The sequence below is a fragment of the Juglans microcarpa x Juglans regia genome, chromosome 2D, assembly GCF_004785595.1.
Source record: "Juglans microcarpa x Juglans regia isolate MS1-56 chromosome 2D, Jm3101_v1.0, whole genome shotgun sequence".
In the NCBI taxonomy this organism is placed as follows: domain Eukaryota; kingdom Viridiplantae; phylum Streptophyta; class Magnoliopsida; order Fagales; family Juglandaceae; genus Juglans; species Juglans microcarpa x Juglans regia.
The window spans coordinates 4,541,077-4,564,329 of NC_054596.1; the positions used below are offsets into that span (position 1 = coordinate 4,541,077).

General features: G+C 36.1%; 2 protein-coding genes across 3 annotated transcripts; one reads left to right on the forward strand and one right to left on the reverse strand.

Moving 5' to 3' along the window:
* Positions 1–1,656: 1,656 nt before the first annotated feature.
* LOC121250687 (squamosa promoter-binding-like protein 16) lies at positions 1,657–22,310 on the reverse strand. 2 transcript variants are annotated; one of them, XM_041149871.1, is made up of 5 exons: positions 21,997–22,181; positions 21,285–21,747; positions 21,011–21,147; positions 20,082–20,569; positions 1,657–1,790 (listed from the first exon to the last, which is right to left on the reverse strand). In XM_041149871.1, exons 2-5 carry the CDS (start codon positions 21,707–21,709, stop codon positions 1,710–1,712), a joined length of 1,131 nt encoding a protein of 376 aa, XP_041005805.1. In that variant the 5' UTR covers positions 21,710–21,747; positions 21,997–22,181; the 3' UTR covers positions 1,657–1,709. The 2 variants fall into 2 exon arrangements, with proteins under 2 accessions (XP_041005805.1, XP_041005804.1); XM_041149870.1 differs by lacking the exon at positions 1,657–1,790 and adding an exon at positions 22,193–22,310 and having other exon boundaries at positions 19,718–20,569; positions 21,997–22,029.
* On the forward strand, positions 12,685–18,822 carry LOC121250688. Its single transcript, XM_041149872.1, has 2 exons — positions 12,685–12,965; positions 18,518–18,822. The coding sequence occupies exons 1-2, from the start codon at positions 12,814–12,816 to the stop codon at positions 18,594–18,596; spliced, it is 231 nt and encodes a 76-aa protein (XP_041005806.1). The 5' UTR covers positions 12,685–12,813; the 3' UTR covers positions 18,597–18,822.
* Positions 22,311–23,253: the final 943 nt, after the last annotated feature.

The following is a 23,253-nucleotide window of genomic DNA, read 5'->3' on the forward strand; positions in this document are numbered from 1 at the left end:
GCTCAGGTTCGGTGAACTCAGGTCCAAAAGGATAGTTTGAGGCCGCACTTCTGTCTTTCCAAACAGCTAGCGAACCCACCATCACAAAATGGGCCTAGAAAACTTCTAGAATTATGAAGGCACGGCCAGAAGGTGATGTCTTATCCACTAAATAAGGACAATAATTTAGGTTAGATTGTTTGGTGGCGAACCTTTTTATCTTGTCTTTCTTCAATAGAGTAATTTATGGGTTATCTTCTCAACTTGCATGATATGGATTTTGAAATGACACACGAAGAGGCAAAAGAACAGGATCAGGATCATCTTCACGTTGTGCTCTACCTTTTAACCTTCTGCTTATAATATAATTGACCGTTAGGTCAAGTTAATCTTTTCATTTTTGTTCATTTATATATTTTTTTTATCATTTTAAAATATTTTAAAAAAATATAAAAAAAATATCAATACACTAATAATCACTTTTTTAACTATAAAATAAAAAAATAAAATTAAAAAAAAAGGAGTTGCGATTGATCAGTTTGTCAACACGACTTACTTCGCCTGCGTAATAATTATTTCGTCCTTACAACTGATTTTTAGAAAAATTTAATATTTATGTGCCTTTAGTTCTCACATTTGCTTAACTGGCGTTGCCCTTACAAAGCTTTATGCAACACTATCCTGCCCAATATACAAGTTTTTCAAGGCCGCGGTTACCGAAAAACAAATATTTTAATTTGTAAAGCTCAACCCATTATAGATCAAAAGCCCACTGCAAGGCAAAGAGAGAATAGACAAAAGAACAAATTATTGTCAAGAATGGGATGAAATTGACAAGATACACTGCATGATGTAGAGCAAAAGATCAGGGGGAGATGGATTTTAATTTACACGCATACGAGACCTTCTAGCTTCTTCTTTCTTTCCTTCCTCTTCATTTTCCCCCATAACTATTAATGTAACAAAGATCAGCTTGAGAGAATATGAAAGCTCGTACAAATCAATAAAATTATTATACATATTATATAGTATATTTTACCTCTTCAAAACCCGTGAACGTTAGCCTTAGTTAATGTAAATTTGTGGTCGATCTCTCTTTTTCTATATTGATTTTCTGCACTTTGTTTACTGTTCTCATCATCCATGACAACACGTTGAGTATAATCATGCAACAATTCTGCTAGGTACAAGCCATTCTGCGTACCACTTGTGCACCGAGAGATGACATGGCAGATGGAGGGGCATTTAAGTAAATTTAAAAAATAAAAAGAAAATGAAAACCAGTCTCATCTCCCTCTATTTCCCTCCCAGCCAGCGTCTCTGTTCCCTCCCAGCCCGCATCTTCCTTCCCAGTTCCCAGCTCACTTCCCTCGCTTCCCAATTCGTACAGTCGCTCCCCTCTGTCTCTCCAAATCTCTTTCTCAACAAAGCCTTCTCCAAATCTCTTCAGCTGCACTCGATGGTGAGATTGATCTGAAGTAAGTGTACACATTTATTTATTATATTTTTGCAACTAAAATTTTTTAGAGGAAAAAATGTGAGCTATCTGAATGTACAAAAAAAAAAGGCATGATTCAGTGTTAAAACTCTCGTAAAAATGGGTTAAATATAAGCCATGATGAGTAAAAAAGAGATGAGCTTTTCCTCTAAAAGAGTCGCCCACCGTGGAATGAACTAGTATGTGTTAGATGGGCTGGTGAATTCATATTTTTCTATGTGATGCGCACTTGTTATGCCCACATGCTTATGGATGTCATGCCTTTTGCTTCTTTGAATAATGTTTCATATTTTCTCTGCCATGCCTCATGCTTCTGCTATTATCCTGTTTTGTTTCCCAGCTATGGGCTACTCACTGCCAATGTTTCTTTTAGAGGGAAGATTACATCAAGCTTAAATTAGGTAAATGATTTCCTTGAATGAGAGAATAATGCTTATTATTGCCCATAATCTCACTTTGATATGCCTTTTAATTGTGCTATAGGCTATTGGGAAAATCACTTCTAGAAGAGTCTTGATTCCTCAAAATCTCACTTTGATATGCCTTTTAATTGTGCTATAGGCTATTGGGAAAATCACTTCTATAAGAGTCTTGATTCCTCAATACCTCCTTACCAATGAACTTTCATTTCATTATGGATCTCATAATTGAGTTGGGAATCATATTATGGTAACGTTTTGTACAATATATCTTGATTGAAGGGTTAAAACGATTGAAGAACATAAAAACATCACATGACTGGTGGGAAAGGGGAAGTAGAGCTGTCATTGAAAAATTAGTTGTTTAAAGTTCTATCTATGTTTAGCATTTCTAGAATTTAGAATATCAACTTGTTATGAACTTAGTTTGAGATTTTTAAGAAGTTTTAAATATTTGAAGTTTTTTTTTGCATTGCTTGGATTTGGAATCCCAAGTATGTTAAAAGTTTTGTCTTGTCTATTTAGTGATTGTATTGGATTAATTTCCAGTTTACACTCTTATTCTTGTGCAGGACATTGAAGCACTGATCAACAAAATTATTAAGTCTATAGTGGCTCCTCTTCAAGCAAAGTATTCTGATGGAGAAAGGGAAAGAGCACGCATCTCCTATCACACCTCCTACCACAAATCCATCAACAAATCTATCAAATCAGATGATATCAAGACCATTTTATACATATTTTTCAACACCTCATTGCATAGATACATCTATCAATCCTGCAAATCAGGTATTATGAATTTAAAAAATTTTGAGCACGCCAGCCAATAGATTTAATTTTGATTTTGATCTATCTTTAGACCATTTTAGTTTGAATTGTTATATATATATATATATATATGAATTGATTGGAAAAATAACATTAGATGCTTTCTTTTTGAGACAAGAAAGTAGTAGTGGTGTAAGTACTGCTTGTAATTGGTTGAACTAGTACGTGTATATAATTAGATGCCTTATATTATATGCCTTATATTATATGCCTTATATTATATATATTTATATATATATTTATATAATTGGTTGAACTAGTACGTGTGTATATAGTACTGCAGTAATCTATTGGTCGAACTAGTACGTGTATATAATTAGATGCCTTATATTATATATGTATATATTTATATAATTGGTTAAACTAGTACGTGTATATATATATGAAAGTAGTACTGCTTGTACTGCTTGTACTGCTTATAATATATATGAACAATCTTTAAGAGAATCTTCGCTAATGAAATAGATTTTTAATTTTATTTGATTATAATTAATTATTACCTATATATCATGTTTTGTAAGCATCGATCGGTCGATCGCGCGTAATAGGTGATTGAATTAATGTATATATAACTTGTTTTATATTAATGTCTATATTTATTACTATATCTTTGATTAATTGTCATTATTGATCTACATGTTAGGTGATACCAATGTCTTTTTATTCGGATTTCTCAAATTATATGTATGAGGGCCATACACCAATGCCACATGCTTGGTTCCCACCATTCTTACCTCGTCCTAGTGCCAACCCAACTCCATGGACTTGTCAAGTGATGAGTTAAATTTTTAAGTAGCGTGTGTATTTTTCAAAATGCTTAAATTAATCCAAAATATTGTTGTCAATTGAATGCAATTTTTTTTTGGGATTTCAGTCATCAACCTCCTCTTCGATTGGTTTAAACACTGCAAGCTCAAACCATGTAGAAGAAATTCAAGAGCCAACACTTGACTCGAGGGAGGTTGAAACTTTGTCTACGCCCTCTGAATCCAAAGATGACAACGAGACTGAGACAGAATTTGCAGTGCATACTGAGGGGGGGCCGATATCATTGAGGAGCCGAAATTGGGGATGGTGTTTAACTCTGAAGAAGAGTTAATTTCTTACTATAAAAGCTATGGGAAACAATGCGGTTTTGGGATAATGACACAAAGGAGTCATAGGTTTGAGGATGGGAGGCTCAGATATATCACATTGGGTTGTGCTCGTAGTGGGAAGGCACGGAATCGGACCACAAATGTCGCTCGACCACGTCCGACATCAAAGACAGGCTGCAATGCAAGGATAAACGCTACGTTTTTTGAAGGGGTGTTGAAGTTGTTGACTGTTCACAATACCCACAATCACGGCCTAAGTCTACAAAAATCGAGGTTCTTCCGCTGCAATAGAGAAGTGAGTTTGTCTGTTAAGAGAATGCTAGATATAAATGATCAAGCTGGTATCAGAATGAACAAGAGCTTTGCCGCTCTTGTGCAAGAAACAGGTGGGTTTGAGAACTTGCCATTTAATGAAAAAGACTGTCGTAACTATATTGACAAGGCACGCCACCTTCAACTTGGGAAATGTGGTGCGGGAGCCCTCCATGAATATTTTGTTAGGATGCAATACAAGAATAATGGATTCTTTTCACTACTAGATATGGATGATAATGGGAGGTTGAAAAATGTCTTCTGGGCAGATGCACGGAGTAGGGCATCATACAAATATTTTGGTGAAGTTGTCACGTTTGACACTACCTATTTGACAAATAGGTATGGGATGCCGTTTGCACCATTTGTTGGTGTAAGCCACCATGGACAGTCAATCTTTTTGGGGGCAGGATTGATTTCTAATGAGGATACAGAAACGTTCACATGGTTGTTTCAGAGTTGGTTGAACTGTATGGATGGTGAAGCTCCAAAGGCTATTATCACAGATCAAGATAGAGCCTTGAAAAATGCAATTGCGCTTGTCTTTTCGAATACCCGACACTGATTTTGCTTATGGCACATACTGAAGAAAGTACCTGAAAAACTGTGTTCACATGGTGCATACAAAGATGGGTTGAAAAGTCAGTTGCTTAAGTGTGTGTATGACTCTCAAACAATAGAGGAGTTTGAGAAATGTTGGGAAGTGATGATTACAACATACAACTTGCAGGAGAATGCTTGGTTGCAGAATTTATATGCTGAGCGTACCTATTGGGCACCGGTATTTTTGAAAGAAGTTTTTTGGGCTGGAATGAGTACAACCCAACGAAGTGAGAGCATGAATGCATTCTTTGACGGGTATGTTCATGCAAGGACAAACTTAAAAGAGTTTGTTGATCAATTCGATAATGCGTTGAGGAAGAAGATTGAAAATGAAAATGAAAATGCGGCGGATTTTCACTCATTCAACGTCACAATTCCTGCAGTCTCTATTTCTCCACTTGAGAAGATATTTCAAGCCACATACACCAACTCTAAATTTAGAGAAGTTCAAAAAGAAGTAATAGGAATGGTTGGTGTTCTTCCAACTCTACACCGGAAGGATGATGTAATTGCAACGTACCATGTAGAAGATGAAGTTTGTGTTGATGATTTCATCAAGGAGGTGACCCAAACGGTGTATTTTAATGAGGCTGAAGTTGATGTGAAGTGTTCATGTGCACTATTCGAAATGAGAGGGATATTGTGTAGATATGCATTAGCCATTATGAGAGTTAACAAAGTGAAAAATGTGCCAGAAAAGTATATATTAGATCGATGGAGGAAGGACATTAAAAGAACATACACTTTTATACGAAGTACTTATGACTCAGTTGATGCAAGGCCAGAAGTGAGCAGGTATTCACGTATATTGAAGGTATGTCATTTTCTTCTTTTCACTTTGTGACATTCACGTTGATTTTGTTGGTCGTGGTTTGTTACGTGGTGGGATTTTGACATTCTTTTTTTTCTTCTGAACTTATAAAAAAAATATATTAAAGGTATGCTATGACGTTGCCACAAATGCAGCGTCATGTGATGAGCATGCTAATGATATGATAGATAAGTTACATGCAATGAACATCGTCTATCGCACGAAAAAGTCGCCCCAACGACCCTTGGAACATGTTGCAGATACAATTGTCGATGCACCTACAGCTGGGAATTCAAAGAAAGTCCTGAGTCCCCTTGTAGTTAGAGGCAAATGGAGACCGCCATGCCTCAGGAAAAAATCAATGATTGAGAGAGTCAAATCCACAACCAAGAATGCTACTCAAAAGGGAAAACGTAAACAGGTGAACTCAGTATTCCATTATGAATATTTGATATTTTTATCTCTTCAATATTTGTTTGTTAGACTTCATTTGGTTTTTTATTGATCTGTAGTCACATGGAAGAGATATCGACAGGGATGACACGTGCAGAAATTTATTTGGGCAAACAAATGTTGGGACACAAGAGAGTGTTGTCTTTGAGGTAGTTCATGATTCTATTGTCTTACTTTTTTATTCTAACTTTTTTTTATTGTTTTGAAGTTCACAATATGATTCTAACCCATACACTTTTATATCTATTTTTAGCCTCTTCAGAACATTACCGAAGTGTTGGACTTTGGTGAAACCCAACTTGGGGATGGCACATATGAAGCTCTAGATGGGACTGAAGATCAAGGACATGTGCAAGGATGAATATGTTGAAATACTTTCATCTCTTTCTAATTATGTGTTGGGACTTGCTTATGTTATGACTCGGTTGGTATAATGATGGGAGGTTGGGATTTTGAGTTGTAAGTGTTAAGTCATACTTGTGAAGTAGGGAGTATGCTATTGGTATATGCAATAGAATCTTGTATATAATGAAATTATATTTTGTTGAGTGAAATCAGGGACACTAATGAAGTTATATTTTGTTAAAGTGAAATCAGAGACTTGAAGTTATGTTACTGTTTTGTAGAATTTTTCATGTAATTTGTGGATGGTTTCTTTTTTCCAAGAATTTGTCATGATTTGTTTAACTGTTTAAAGTACTTTCATGAGGACAAATAATGCCTGGATCATTATTTTCCATGTTAGAATAATCAATTTATGACACTCATGACCAAGGTATAAATAATAAATTGTCTCATAAAAATCACATTTCAAGCTTCACACATTGAAATTATATACAATACTATTGATGCACATGCATCATTTAAAACTAAATTTCTCAACTAGTTGCTTAAGATTATACACAACAAAAGCCACAAAAGTATATACAAATTTCTCTCGAGTAATATGGTTTCATTGTTTACAGATGCAATACAATGAAATTAATATAAAAATAATCTATGAGATTTTAAGTAGTGTGCGTCCACGCCGGATCTCTGCTTGTTGCCTTTGAATATCAAGTTGGTCGTTGTGGATTCCCAACTTATACTTCACAATCTCTTCATCTCTTCTTCAAAGCTCTTCCTCATTCCTTAACAACTCAAGTTCTATCTTCATAAGATCTTTTTCTCTTTCTTCACTGCGATTTGCCCATTTGAAATAGTTGCAGTGTGGTAATCCCTGATTATAAAGAAACAGACGTAAAATATTAAACTTTCGTAGAAACCAACATGCACGTCAAAGTTTAAAAAAAAAAAAAATTACCTCTGTATTGTAATTTGGACACCTAAAAAATGATTGGCCTGGATTTCTTAGCGTATTCGATGTTCTAAGTTTTGCGGGCTTCCCACAGGTGCACATTGGGTTGTTCGCTGAAGTCCATGAAGAAGCTGACGATGATATTCTAATGAAGAAGCGGGTTTCCACAAACATGTTCCCAACAAACTTTGAATATTACTTCGCATATTACCAAAACTTTACAAATTACAAAAACTTAGCAAAACTTTAAATATTAGTTCAATTCTATATTACAATCACTTTGCAAATTATCATAACTTTGCAATAAAACCAGCTAGAAGAAGATTGTCAGGACTAGTTGGTGAACCAGCTACCCTTTCAACTGAAACAATGAAATTGTCAGGACTAGTTGGTCGACATAAACAATAAAATGAAACGGGTCGAAGAAGAAGATTTAACATGCTTGTAGAATGTAGATTCCAATCTCCAAGCATGGTGCTCAATACCATGAGCTGGGTGCCCTTTTGAAGCACATATCAACTTCAAAAGCTAGAAGAAGCACCAACAAATTAGGCTACATCATATGAGAATCTCAGATGAGCGATTCACTGCAAATTTACACTCTTATTGTTCTTTTCCTTCTCCTTATTCATTACCAACAAAACCCAAAACCAAACAAGCAACTAGAAAAACAGAGTAGGGATACAAAAGCTGAACATCACTAGCTATAAACACATATGCATTAGAGAATCAAAAGATATTTGAAGTTTCAAGTTGTTTGTAGAAATTGAACTGAGAAAACTTAAGTAGTACTTTAGAATCTTTGATTTCTACACACATTAGTTAATGGAAATGGCATGCATATGGAGATATGTCAAAGGCTCAGCAGCTCTACACGCATGTTATGTTAGTTGCGTGTTATGTGAAGTTCTACTAACAATATATGTGTGACAGTATGCACACTTAAGCAAACCAGAATGTTGAAATGTTGAAGTTCTACTAAACTTCAACCTCTCTTCTTGACTTGAATTACTTGCCAAAGTAACTCAGAATGCTGATTTTCAATATATTCAGCCTCATTAGAAGAAAATTGTGGGGAAAAAAAAATTCCAATAATAGTATCACTTCTCATAAAAAATAATTTCCAAAAATGTCATGATTGTCTCCAATATATAGGTTTTAAACTCATCCGCTTGTCTCCAAGTCACATTTTTTATAATAAATGTCATGATTTCTCTAATTTCGCCACCAATCCAACATATAATCAGTTCAAATTCATTGACTATCAGCAAAACACTGTATGACACTCTAAGACAAAAACAAGCATAAATAAATCTTATGACTTCTATTGTGTTCTTATGTGCAGGGGTCATTGGTTTAATGGACTAAATGTCCATGATTTTCGAATTTTAGTTATAAAATTCTTGATTACCTCTGCCATGACTTCTATTGTGTATTTTGCAATCCCATTCAAAATTCCACACTAAATTGGAAGATCAGTTCAACATAATTTGGAAGATTAAGGCCAAGCTCATTAAATGTTTATTTCACAGCCCATTCAAAAGTTAGCAGTTCATGTCCGATGCAAATACTAAAGGATCACATGTAAAGTGGGTAATAGAGCAAAAACAGATGATTCTGCAGTTCTTCATATGCCCACAAGCTTCTTACCATGACAAATTTCTCTTAATTTAATCTCATCTAAACCACATTGACAGACAGGATGCGAATGGCCATGTTTCAAACCTAAATTCAAAACCTAAATTCGAAACCTAACTTCAAAAAATCACAAAATCAACATATATACACATCAAAAAATTAATCAAATGCGTATTTATCTATTACACAGAGATAGAGAGAGAGAGAGAGAGAGAGAGAGAGAGAGAGAACCGGTGGCCGCAGCTTTGTTCGTAGGGAAGAGGCGCTCGACGGCTTGAAGAGAAGAGATTGCTCGACGGCTTGAAGAGGAGAGATTAGGCAAGAGAAATGGGATCAAAATTTAGGGGTTAAACTAGAGAAGAGATTAGGCAAGAGAAAGGGAAGGTTTTGACGGCTTGAAGAGAAGTATGCTTCGGGGCAAACGAGGGCTCGTCTCCTTCACTTCGCTGGGGCAAAACCAGAGAAGAACCAAGTCTCGTCTCCTTCACTTGGTTCAAAACTGTGCGTTTTGAATTCATATTTTGATTTAAATCGTAGTCCCGCTCAAACGAAGTCAGCCGTGTAATTAGATGCCTTTCCAAACGGTTCGTTTCGAGCTGTTCATTAAAACTAGTGACATGTCAGCGCTTCAGTGCGTATCGGTGCGCATAAGTGCTTGCCACCAGAGTTTTCCATCATGCAATCAAGTATCATTGTGGGTATATGTGACCATACTGTTCATCTTCGAAATCCAAAAAAATGTATCATGGCTAATGATACAAATTTACCACACAAACTGCTTTTAGACAAATGGGATTCTTTTACACCTTTGATTACACGTTTTGGTGTGTTTAAATGAATCTGGCCTATACCCGGCCAATTAGCTTTTGAAGTCAACGAGTGTGATTTCTGAGATGGCCATATATAGAGATCAGATAGAGATAATTCCAATTTTCAATTTAAATTAGATGATTCAATATTTTAAGGATCGGAGAGATTATACTCATGACAATAAACATATGAGTTCTATATATAATATTTAATACTGTTAATTGTACGTATGAAATCTTTTGAAAACATGGCCGACTGATCTACGTGCATTACGTGCATTTTGAGATCTAGGGAATCAAGGAGAAACTTACTCATATATATATATATATATATATATATATATATACATATGCCATAAGAAAACCAGATCACACACACACACACATATATATATATATATGATGCAATGCTGACAACAATGGTGATGACAATTATTCTGAAAAATTCAAATGGAAATCTGTGGGACCTTTAGCTACAAACGTTAAGCTGAATGCTCTAGCTCAACGGCAATATCTAGATCAATCGCTATCCATGAAAAAAAGAAACTAGTATTATGTTTTTCATCTACCGCTGTGCCCCTTCCTTTTAAAAAGCAAGTCCATTTCTCATCTCTCATATATGCATGGTACTTTGAACATTTTGGACAGCTTCCTCTTGTTGTTTCGCCTGTAAAATCACTTTGTTAAATTCTGGTTTCTGGCTGGTTCATCCTGCATGTGTTTTCTTTGGGTTCGTCCCGAACTGATCAATTCTCTCAGTGGCTGCATGAGCACGTACGATCATGTAGCATTATCAATATTGAGGAAGGCTAGCTAGATCATGTTTATGGCATGGGTTTGTACGTACTTTCCTTATATATGCTGATGTGTACGTAAAAGTTTGTTGGCAATACAAGGAACGGTTGATCATGATGTTGGCATGGCTCAATCAAATCAAAGTTCTCAATGGTTGGGCCCTTTAGTTTGATTGAGCCGTGCCAATATCATATATATATGTTAATGTTCAGACGTACTCTCTGATCTATAGATCACCATATATAGATAGCATTTAGGGCAAGCATTCCCATGACATCACCTGCATGCAACTAGCTAGTTATGCTGTGAATCTAGTAACATTAACCTTCCAAACTGTATATCAGGAAAATCAAAAAAAAAAAAAAGGAAGACAGAAAAAATGTCATATAATATGTCAAAAACACACAGTAGTACTTGCACATGACACACAAAAGAAAAGAAGAAGAAGAAGAAGTAGAAGAAGAAACTTTGATTCTTATATTCTTTTATCTTCCTTTTTATTTTCTATGTCATCTTTTTGAGTAAAAAAGGGGAATTCTGATCATTCCACATAAGAATTATAGCAGGCTAGCAGCTAGCTAGGGTCCCACGCGATTGTGTTTGTTCTTGATTCTTCTATATGAATCAACTGGGATCAGATACTCTCTGTGTTCGTTATATATATGCGTGACGTAGTACCAGTGATATTGATTTGATCCTCGTTGGCGTTTCAGCTTCTTATCTAAATTGACAGATGATAAAGAAAATCATGCTCATTAACTCTGTTTTTACTTGCCTTATTTTGTTTCTTGTAATATTTTATATAGTAAAGCAACATTAACGAGTTCATTCCTTTTATGTTAACATTAGCTGTGTATATATAGTCATCACTAGTGAAAGAGAAAATATATTTGTAATCAAGAATTATGTAATCGCCGTGTAATCATTTTAAAAAAAATAAATAAAATATAAGACCCACATGAAAAAAAAATAATTTTTTAATAGTAGACCTCACTACTTTTCAAAATGATTACGCGATGTTTACGCACTTTATAATTATATATAGAATTACTCCTTATGAAATACAATGTGTGACATTTTTCAAAATACACAACTGTGTTGAATAGTACTCTGTCATTGGTATGCTACCATTATTCTTCATAATTTTCAGGTGATTATTGGAAATGAGAGTATGTTTCTTTATATGATCTTTGAACCCTTGAAAACTAACGCGCGGTTTTTTGTTTCCTGTACGTACGTGTAATTAATATTTCACGATTTGCTTAGGGAGATCAACTCCAATGCATACAACCGAAAAACATGATGTGTTCCTTGAATATGTGACAAGAAATTGTAAAATATAAGATAAAACACTTTTACTATATAAACGAAACTAGGTAATGTAGACCCCAACATTTAATACAATAGGGTTAACATGATGTTGTGTCTATTTATCTTCAAAATTATAAAAAGTGTTTGGATTAGAAAATTGACATCATATTGTGTTCCAAAGTGCATTATTGACAAACAAAGATTGCCCCGCTTTCAATTAGTGGTTTATTCCTGTCTTTTCTTATGGCGCAAGGCTTCTCATGTACTTCATATATCTGGATATAGTATGATAGTGTAAGGGATTTACATCAATTCTGTCTTCTCTTTATATATAGTGACAGCAAACCAACCATGGCTGCGTTTGATCTCTAAACTCAGCTGAACTCAGTTGAATTTAGTCTAATTTTAAGCTGAGTCTAATATTCAAATACTCAATTCTTAAATTACTAAACTCATCCCAACTCAAAATCTTTTTATATGTGAGACACGTAACTTTTTTCAACTTAAAACATCTTTATACATGGGATCCACAATATTTTTCAATTTCTTATAAAAAATACTAAACTCATATTAACATCTAAATACACTTTAAACTCAGTTTAGATGAGCTCCACATAACTCTATCCACTACTCAACTCACTACTATTTATAAAGAATTCAACTCAGCTAAAATCAACTCAACATCCAAACGTAATCTTAAAATATAAGTTTTGTGTTGGTTGAAGCTCATTTTATCGGGCTGGGTTATGAACTGGCGGCCCATGATTTTGGACCTGCTTTTGAAGGCCCAATATGAGCCCACAGAAAGGCTAAATTCAATCTAATCGCCTTCTCCGAGCATGTCCTTCTCTTCGCCCAGAAACTCCCTAAAACCCTCGAAAACCAATGTCCTCTTCAAATTTTTGATCCTTTGCTATTGGATAGAGAGAGCGAACTCATTTCGGAGTCCAAAAACACAAGCCAATGGCGTTGACAAACCTCATCCTTACGGTGGCAGGGGTTAGCGCCGTGGTTCTCCTGCTGAGGAGCGACGTCAAGCAGTCGGCCGCTGTCTTCAGGCGCAACGTCAAGCACATCCGCCACTGGCTTGAAGAAGAATCTGCCTCTGCTTCCAAGTAAAAATCTCCTCTTCAGCATATAAACTTAGGTTTTCGCTTTATCAGTAACATTTTCAATAGCAATAAGTGTTGAAACTCCACACTTACCAGCTTCAGTTATGACTAGATTACTGATATTCGTTTTCCTGTGACTCACCAATTTTTTCTTGGACTTGTGAGAAAGTAGAAGTTAGAGAATTTAGCGACTGATACTGTTTTCCGGTAGGTTTTGGATAGGACTCCCAAAACTCTGAAAGATTAAACACTCCCAGTCTCCCATGGTTGATCTTTGTGAAGAATACTGTTGATGTTGATTTGAATTGGGGGAAAAATAATTTCTTATTCTTGCTGCCTGCTTGAAATGATCTCTGCAATCTGGGTATGCCAAATTATCTAAGTTTGGCACAGATTTCATGATAATTTATGTTCTTACTCTTCCTCTTTGCAAATGGAAGGGTGTGTAGAAACCACTCAGCAGTTAGCTGTGGATGTGGTCTTTTTGTCATTGTATTGAGAACAATATACAAGTCATAATGATTGATAGAAATTAAAAAATTGAAATTGCCATTTCTCACCGTCGTAGGTGCTTCACTTCAAAGTACGGTTCCGCTTGAGGATGTCAACAACGATATGGGGGCAAACAACTACACCTTTAGGAATTCAACTTTAGTGTTTACACCAAACCAAACCCCCCCCCCCCCCCCCCCCCCCCAAAAAAAAAAAAAAAAAAAAAAAAAAATCCAACTTTGGTCTTACTAACAGGCTTTTTTACTTATCTGACGTCTGTTTGGGTGTTATTGTAGTAGCTCTGTACTCCCATTTCTCTCATTATGTAGTTACTAATTGGTGATTTAGCTGTAGTTTCCGTCTAAATAGGATTACTGGTTTAGAGTAGGTTTAGGATAGGACTGCCAAAAACCTGAAAGGTTAAACTCCTGTGGTAATCATTGTGAAGAATGACCGTTGATTTTGATTTGATTTGAGGGGGAAAAGGGAATTGCTTATTCTTGCTGGCTGCTTGAAATGGCAATCTCTACAATCCCACACGTTAAATTATTGAGCTTTGGCACAACTTTCATGTTGTCCGTGTTCTTAACTTCTTTTTTTTTATGGAAAAAGCTACGCCCACACTCGTTTGTTCCCGCTCCCAGCTCCTGCTTAACGTGGCTACCACAGAATAAATTAAAAAATTAAAAACCAAAATTAAAACCTTGTCTTCTTCAACAAATAGAACGAAACCTAGTCAACATACCATTTCGTCGATTGCCTCCACAGAACGACGAGGAACCCAGCCAATTCCAAGCTTCCACGTTACCTGTAACACCCCGTTCCCGTGGGATAGAAATGTTACTAACATTCATAACATAATGCCCGGTAAAGAGATTCATATCCTGAAATACCTCATTTATTGAAAAGAATTAAAATGTTAAAACTAAATTGAACACAATTGTCTCAAAAACTGAAGGTAAAGTAAAAGAACATAATCTAATCCTATGAATGACATAAAAGGGATCTAATTCTTGTGTGAATATCACTTATTCCTTCCTAATTATTTGTACTAAATCTACTCCTGGCCATCCAGCTCTGCGTCATCATAATCACCATCAGTGAGAATTAAACATGAAAGAAAACAGGAAGACAAACAAAAATGAGTCGCATACTCAGTAAGTAGCACATCATACCGTAAAATATAATTTAGCCTAGAATGGACTTAATTTCAAAAGACTCTTCACAACATACATACAGCATCACAGATTCACAATCATACACGTAATATAACTTTATGAAAACTTTACATTCATACATATATCGTCACAGATTCACATAGCATATATATATTCATCATTAACATGAGCGGAAGCATACATAATCATGGCAAACATGTAATGTGAATGCGTGATAACTTGTTTATCTTGTCTTAACATGGAGTGAAACACGCTTGAGTCCGTATTTAACTTGCATAACATAGAGTGAAACACGCTTGGGTCCGTGTTTTACTTAACTTGCATAACATGGAGTGAAATACGCTTGGGTCTGTGTTTCACTTAACTTGCATAATATGGAGTGAAACATGCTTTAGTCTATGTTTCACTTAACTTGCATAACATGGAGTGAAACACGCTTGGGTCCGTGTTTCACTTAACTTGTGGTTAACCACACTTGAGTCCGTGGCATCATAAAACTTCTTATCTTTCTTAATGCATGAGAATTTATTAGGCTTCAATGCTTCATGAACAGTTCTAACATGTCATATTCTTGTACATGGCATAGCATAACATGACACATTCTTGTTCATGACATAGCATAACATGGTATAGCATAACACGACATGAAAAAACATGACATATTTTTGTACATGGCATATTTTTCTACATGGCATATGCTTGTACATGGTATAGCATAACACGACATGACAAAACATGGCATATTCTTGTACATAGCATAACATAACATGGCATATTCTTGTACATGGTATAGCATAACATGACAAAGCATAACATGACATAGCCTAACATGACATTCCATGGCATACATGATCTAAGTACTACATGAACATGGCATACATAATCTAAGTATTGCATGAACATGGCTTGTATAATCTGGTTATTCTATTACATGGCATACTTGACATGAACATCTCATGGCTTTCATATGATTTTAGTAACATTCAATCAATCAAACAACAAATCATTCATTCAAGCATAATCTCATATTTCATGAAAGATCCTGAAAGGATTCTAACCTTGACTTGTCTCTTAGCGTAGCGTAGATAACCATTATAAGCACATCATATTTTCATACATAACAATAATATTCACAGTACGCATGCATTTATATGATCATACTATTTACCTCTTAGTGTCGCTTCCTGGTTCCCACTTTGTAGCGTGCTACCTATAGGAGGCCTAATCGTCACTAACTTTCCTAGAAAGACGTTTCATAGCATTCTAAATGCTTAAAATCATATATAGAGATAATTTAATTATACTATCAAAAAAATTAATTAATTATACTAAGAATAATACTTAATAGTTTACGAAAAAAAGATACTTTAAGATTATGCTTTAAATTCCTTAAATATTTCTGATAAAAATAAGTCTCTACCTCATATATATATTCAATTAAAAGCTAAGCCCATTAAAACGATGTACCAGAGTGTTTTATGAAAATAAACCCAGCCCAACCTACTATATCATATAAAACATGTCCAACAAGACTTAGCTTAATAGGAGAGCATTTTGAGAAAACAAGCATATTGGGCAAGGACATTTTGGGAAGGTTGAAGGTAAAGGAAGTAAAAGAAAACACAGGCTTATGGGGAAGACTTCAGGTCGTGCATCTGGGACTCACCGAGAGAGGGATCAGCTGCGATGAAGGGTTGTGGTGGCTGGCCGAGGTTCACGGTGGCTAGGGGTGGTCGGCGTCGTAATGGGCTTCTCTGGGCAGTCGTGCGGCACAAGAAAGAGAATGAGTGAGAGAGGGTTTAGAGAGAAAACTGCTTAGCTGAGAATAACAGAGAGAGGAGGGAGAAAGATTCCGGCGTGGACTTACCGGAAGGAGTGCGAGGCGGAGGGAGGTGCCTGGTCGGCGGGTTATGTGGCTGCTGTGAGGTGATCCGACTCTTCTAGTGGTCAACGGAGGGCTGAGTAGAAAACACCGTTGCTTCTAGTATTCACGGTGGAGAGAAAATGATGGAAAATAAGCTTAGAGGCATCGATGCACGTCGTCAAGGAAGGAGAGCTTACCGTTGGCGTGCTTTGTGGTAGTTTCCGGCGAGGTGGCTGACTTGGTATGAAGAGTAGTGCTAGGGTGGCTGTTGGGAAGTGGTTTTCTCTGTCTGCTGAGGCTGCTATGGTGGCTAGTGCGTGAAAGTTTCATGGTTTTTGCTAAGGTTCTCGTGGGTTTTATAGATGAGGGGTAGGAAGCTATTGTGAGTGATCTGGAGGGGTTTGAGTTTGACTAAACTTTGGAAAACTACTCTCACAAGGAAAGGAACACTTGAGAGGATATTAGAGTTTTGAAGTGTTTGAGTTAGAGATAATTTCAAATCAGGAAACTCTAGATCAAACAGAAAGATAAAAGAGGCGTATAGTTTAACAGTAGAGAAATCCTATTCAAAACAAATTACTACCTCAAAACATATCTAATAAAATAACAATAAAAATAACAATATAATAATAATAATAAAATCACACTTTTGGGGTAGGGGTGTTACATTACCCTTCCATCGCCTCCACAGAGAACTTGTGTGGAGATATTCATTTAGAGGATTTGAAAAGATCACTATGCTTGCAGGAAGGGCTTTGCCAGATGATTGAAGAAGAAGTTTGCAAAATGCATTTAGTGAACGTGTACTTGGATATTTTTTCCAAAACTCTACAGGAGAGTTTGCATGAAGCAGGTTGTGAATTTATACTTGTGAAAGAGAAACTGGAAGAATGTACACGGCAGCCGGAGCTTTCAACCAAATCCAAGGAGTTACTGATGCTTAGGCTGCAGGAAGCTCTGGATGATCTTCATTCTCTTAGTGATTACAAAGCCACTTTTAGAATCAAATTTACAAAATGTTACCCATGAAAATCATCTTCTCAATCAAAAGATTACTGAATGGGAAGCATTGATAACAGAGCACAAAAGTTATGAGAGTACATATGAGGCCTGCACCGTAGAAAAGTTAGAGTTGGAAAACTCATTGAACCAAAAGACCTTAGAAAATCACAAGTTTCAAAATGATGTTTCCTCTTTTCAGAAATGAAGGATCCCGTTGTTGTTCTTCTACTTCTTCCTTCTTCTTCTTCTTCTTCTTTTTCTTCTAACTGAATTTGATGGGCTAACTTCTGAGAAGGAGAATCTAGAGGAGCTGAAAGGGGTTTTCGGGATTGTGAAATGAAGGATCCCCCTTTTTTTTTTAATAATTAAAATAAACACGTGCCTATCACGTAACTAGCCACGTCAAGCGGGATCTACAAGCGGGACTTGTGAGCGGGGTCTGTAGCATTGCTCTTTTTTTATTAGTAAACAAATTTTATTGATAGAAATAGACAATAAATTGTTTGGATTCTTACTCTTTCCCTTTACAAATGGACAGGCATGTGAGAAAACTGCATTTACAACATGGTCGGTCATAATGATTGGTAGAAATTGAAAATTGAACCTCGATTGCTTATACTTGGTAAAGAGAATTCAACTTGAGTACTTAAACACCCCCCCCCCCCCCCCCCCCCCCAAAAAAAAAAAAAAACAAAAAAACAAAAAATAAAACAACTTTTGGTCTACCTCTGTTTTCTTTGCTAATTAATTATCCCAAGTATCAGTTATAATTGCATTGATTAAAAATGTAAAAAAAAAAAAAAAAAAAAAGATCGATCCGAAAACATGTGGCAGAAGCTGTCTTAGGTGGTCGGTAATTTTTGAATGACCTTTCCAATCAAGAAGAATAGTGGGTGCTATTGTAGCATTGTAGCAGCTCTGTAGTCTGATTTCTCTCATTCTTGCCTGTAGTTTCTAATTGGTGATTATCTTTAGGTTTCATCTAAATAGACATTTAATAATTTTGATGGATCTTGCAGGGCAGCAGAGAAGGCAACTCCCAAGGAACTGGAATCAAAGGTTCCTCCAAAAGACATTCCCAAGGAGGACAAGCACTGATGTGTCTATAGAGGGAGCTTTGTGGCGTACTACAAGAGTTACCTAGTTTTATGTTTTCTTTTTCCCTTTTTTTTTTTAATTGATTATTTTATTAGAACTTTTTTTAATTGATTATTTTATTAGAACAAGTCTTGATGATGCCTGGGATTATTTGCACCCAAATTTTCTTAATTTTGTCTTTGTTTGCCTTTTGGCATCTTACTTATTAATGTGCATTTACAAAGAATAAAATCATCCTTGTTTTAGAAAGGGAACCTCCGTTTCTCCCTTCATAATGATATTCTATGTATACTTATGAAAAAAATAATGGCATGCTAAATAACATCGACCTCTCGATAGGATCAAGCATAACTGGACAAGGTCTGTCCAAATCAACCCTAAAGGGCGGAGACATTTTCCAGAGGCCAAGCCTAAACAGATTCAAAGTCTCTCCTATCCTTTACTGCAATGGCAAGTCTATGTTAAGACTACAAGTGTTCTAGTCTCTGTTTGCTTTGTTCAATGGATGCGAAGCTATTAGAGTATTATGCCCTTTTGTCTCAGCTTCGAAATTGTGTCGACTGGGTCTCTCGGCTATTGTTGGTTTGTCAAATTCTACATACGACAAAGCCATTAGCTGAGAGTCGCATAAGTTAAGGTAACTTGACGAAATGTTGATGTGTTTGTTTTTTTTTTTTTTTTTTTTTTTTTTTTTTTTTTTTTTTTTTTTTTTTTTTTTTTTTTTTTTTTAACCTTTTATTTTTCCCAAACTTGAGTTTTGGTTTCTGAACTATGTATGGTATTTGTTCATTTGTCAAAACTCTTAAAGCAGCGTGGTTATAGATCAAATGTTTGTCTGATCACATCAAAGTAAACTTGAGAATAGAGATGTATGTCTCTAGACCATAAAGTAAGTTTCATAATTTCATTTGTCTCCATTATTGGTATCATAAGGATGTGTGTAGAGGTAAAAAAGGATATTATGTACAAAATGTAAATAACATGAATAATTATTTTACTTTAGTAACGATAACTCGATAAGATAAGGGCAAGATTGAGATATTTCCCAAATTTTACTCGTAAAGAATAATCGACAGCTCAAGATTAAAACTGAAACCTGGCACATAATTCATGGATCAGAATGTAGTTTAAATGTTTTTTTTTTTTTTTAATCACAACCAAGAAAAAAAGTGTTATAGTTCAAACATGGATATATGGAGATAGAAGAGCAGAAACAGAGAACGAAATGCATCACAGTACAAGTATCTATGACACAGCATGCTCAATTCCTGAACGAGAAGCTAGGAGAGTTTTCGTTAGTTGTCCACTCCCCATTACATCATTGAAGCTGAAAGTCTAAATAAAACTACCCAACCACGAAATTACCTCAGGAGCTGACTACTCCCACCAGAATGGAAGCGCTCGTGAGGCCTCACTTTCCAACAAGCCATCGAGCGCCCCTTGAGACCCTCCATTGCAGTATTCATTGGCAACAGGAACCAAAACTATACCTGCAGACTTGTCGTTTACAGCATGAGAGCGTGAGTACTGAGACACTCCAACTCCATGAAATTGCTGTTCTGAACCCAAGGATTGAATCGGATGGCTCGCACTGGACTGAACCAGGGGGTTCAGACCTATTGCTGGAGTTTGTGTTTGATGTGATGACAGAAGATAGAGAGCACAACCCAAGTCAATGGATTGTGTTAGCCCATCGGATAATATATTGTGGCAGCCCCTTCCACTTTCTGTTGAAGCAATATTATTGCTATTGGGAGGTGCCTGCTGATAGAGGGAGGCTTCAGGGGCTGCTTGGTTGCCTATTCTCGGGCCATTTTCCTGTAAGAAAGAGAACATTTTATTTCCCTCATTGTAAATGAAGGCCAAGGAATTCAGGGGACGTTGTCCGTCGGTGCCGGCTATCCCAGGCCAGGTGCTGCTTCTCAAAGTAGTTGCATATATGTGTGGACTACTGAATTGCAACATTCTGGGACCTGGTTTACAGAGAGAAATGTCAATTTCAGAGGCAGTGTACTCGAGTATAATTAATAATGGAAGGATTGGATGGTTATCAATGAATATTCATTGATTCGAATCCGGTGACCGGCAATCTCAAATTTGCCTGTTCAAGCGCACTTGAGGAACTCGGCAGTACCATATAATTAAATTATCTGTGCAACTTCACCTTTTTCCCCAGAAATACCATAAGAATAGTTGTAATAGATGGACTCCCTAAACCACTTCCCTAATTGACTCAATGAACTGTTGAAGCTTTTGGGAAAGCTCAGCAATTTGCTTAAACTAAAGGTGAGTGGCAAGATGTGTAATGTATGGTTCCAATTTCATTTCTCAGCCTCAAACTGACAGGCAGAATTACGCATTGAACACAGCAATAAGATAGTCTTCTCAGTACTTAGATAAGAATATTCCAAGACCTTTGTAATTGGAGAGAAGTTTCTCAGAACTCAGGTAAAGGGGTTCTGGCTGAGATTTTCTTCGGCGCTTGTTGTGTCCATCAAGGCGTTTCCTGCAGCTTTTCTTTACCTCATCAAACTCCCCCAGAGGATGGAATCTATAATACGTAAAGAAAAAACCCCCACATGATTGGACATAAACTTCTTATATGTAATAATCAAGAAAAATTACAAATCCGACGACAGAAAAGAAATAAAATTCTTGTCCATCAAAAGCATGCTATTGATATCAAACCTGCTGCATTGTTGGCAGAACCGCTGCTCTTTGCCCCTTACAATCACAACTGGGGTCTTAGAGTGGAGTTCGCAAACCCTATGGCGCCGGTGATAATCCCTGCAGATACTGAGGTCTGACTTGCATCCATCAACTAAGCATGAAACAATATTCCGGGTTCCACTGAGCACCCGATTCCTTTTCAATGGCCCTGAAGGTGATGACCGTACTGTTGTTGTTGAGGCCCCTCTGTCCTTTAATCCATGTACAGATCTCTCCTCCAAATCAGATACTCTGCCGAGCTTCAAGTCCACCGCAAGTCCTCCTCCTCTATTCTTCTGCCCACCTATGCTACTGCAACCAACAAGGCCAGCAAGGCTGCTACTTTCCTCTTTTTCCTCCAACTCAATTGAATCCCATGCAAAGTCCTTCCAGTCCCAATCCATAGCAAGCCAGGGGTAAAGCTCTTTCACAATTTATCCACCTAAAACAATCGCATAAAAGTGAATACTTGATCAAGAAGAATGAAAACGAAAGATCCAATTTTTTTTTTTTTTTTTTGTTTTTTTTAATTTTGATTGGGGTCAAAAGGAAGTTGGTTGAAAATTGCGCTTTATAGAATCCTACAGATCAAGAACAGTGTACCACAGTTTCTTGAAATTTTTGGTGGCAACTATGATAAAGTCAAATTGAAGAGAAGCAAGCTAAAATGGTACATGAATACAAATTCAACCTTTTTGTTTCTCTGCAGCTCGGAGATAGAAATCTGAAATGCCACATAGAGAGGGAACATGAATTAGCTCAATTCAAACGAAGGAACTTCCAATATCCCTGGCCAGTAGAAGGCAAGGACAAAGTTTCAAGTCGATGATGAGCTATAGGGACAGAAAGCATAGACTAGACTGCATAAAATAAAAGCTGAGAATTACTGCTAGCAGGAAGGCCCATCTCGGGAGATTTTAGTGATCTTTGTTCTCTTTAATTTTCTTTTCTTTATGTGGTGTTTCTCTGTTTGTCCCTTTTTCTATAGCTAGTTGGATTATTAAATTTGGTGAACTGTTGGTGTTGAAAATAAACAAGTAAATAACTAAAAATATAGTGAAAGAGAAAGTAGAAAGAAATAAAAAGAAGCCAATGGCAAAGAGAAGTACAGGTAGTAGTGCTACTTGGAAATTGTTTAAACCATAACATGAGACGTAAAATAATACTAGCAGAAGAAAAAAATAGAACTTCATAGAATGAGGGAAGGTCTACAAAAGCATCCAGGCAAATTAATTAATTAATAAAGCACATTATATTCACCTAGTAATTACTTTATGTAATGCATTATAAGTTTCAGAGAGAGAGAGAGAGAGAGAGAGAGCTTTTATTAAAGGTAAAGCTATCAAGGATAATAGACTTTGTTAAAGGAAAAAATAAGTGTTAATTGGGCCCCTTGCTTTAAAATAAGCATGGTTCCTTTTCTAATTTTTAGTGAAACAGACAGCATAATTATCTGCCATGAAAGGAAACAGGACAGCATGATATATTTCTTATCAATTAAGGATCAACTCTAATTAGTTACCCGTCGAATATATATATATATATATATATATATATATATATGAACTTACTGATTTAGGTATTACGCCTTATTAAACATGCATAGACCATATCTATATATATATATATATATGAATACTTTCGACCGACAAGATTCTGATCTGAGTGTAAAGGCTTTGGTGGTGCGGAGAAAATTGCTTAAAGCTACTAATAATAATTAATTTGTTAAATATTGCTTCCTTAATGTTTAAAGCTTCATGGGTCGATCGGCTAGGTCAATCTTTTTTATAAATAGCAATTAAATATGTTACCGGGATGAGAATATTAATTTTACAGATCAGCCCTTTTTTAATCTCCTGCATTAATCACTGATCCATGATGATCTCCAGAAGTGAATCTCCGACGAATTCCTTCCTATCTAGTTGTTCTTTTTCATTCATTGTACGTA

Excerpts from the sequence above, each read along its gene's own strand:
- LOC121250688 (XM_041149872.1), top strand. The coding sequence starts at position 12,814 with ATGGCGTTGACAAACCTCATCCTTACGGTGGCAGGGGTTAGCGCCGTG. Across the intron at positions 12,966-18,517 it reads GAATCTGCCTCTGCTTCCAA|GGCAGCAGAGAAGGCAACTC; the intron begins GTAAAAATCTCC and ends TGGATCTTGCAG.
- LOC121250687 (XM_041149870.1), bottom strand. The coding sequence starts at position 21,709 with ATGGATTGGGACTGGAAGGACTTTGCATGGGATTCAATTGAGTTGGAG. Across the intron at positions 21,148-21,284 it reads TTCTGCCAACAATGCAGCAG|ATTCCATCCTCTGGGGGAGT; the intron begins GTTTGATATCAA and ends TACGTATTATAG. Across the intron at positions 20,570-21,010 it reads ACTTCTCTCCAATTACAAAG|GTCCCAGAATGTTGCAATTC; the intron begins GTCTTGGAATAT and ends TCTGTAAACCAG.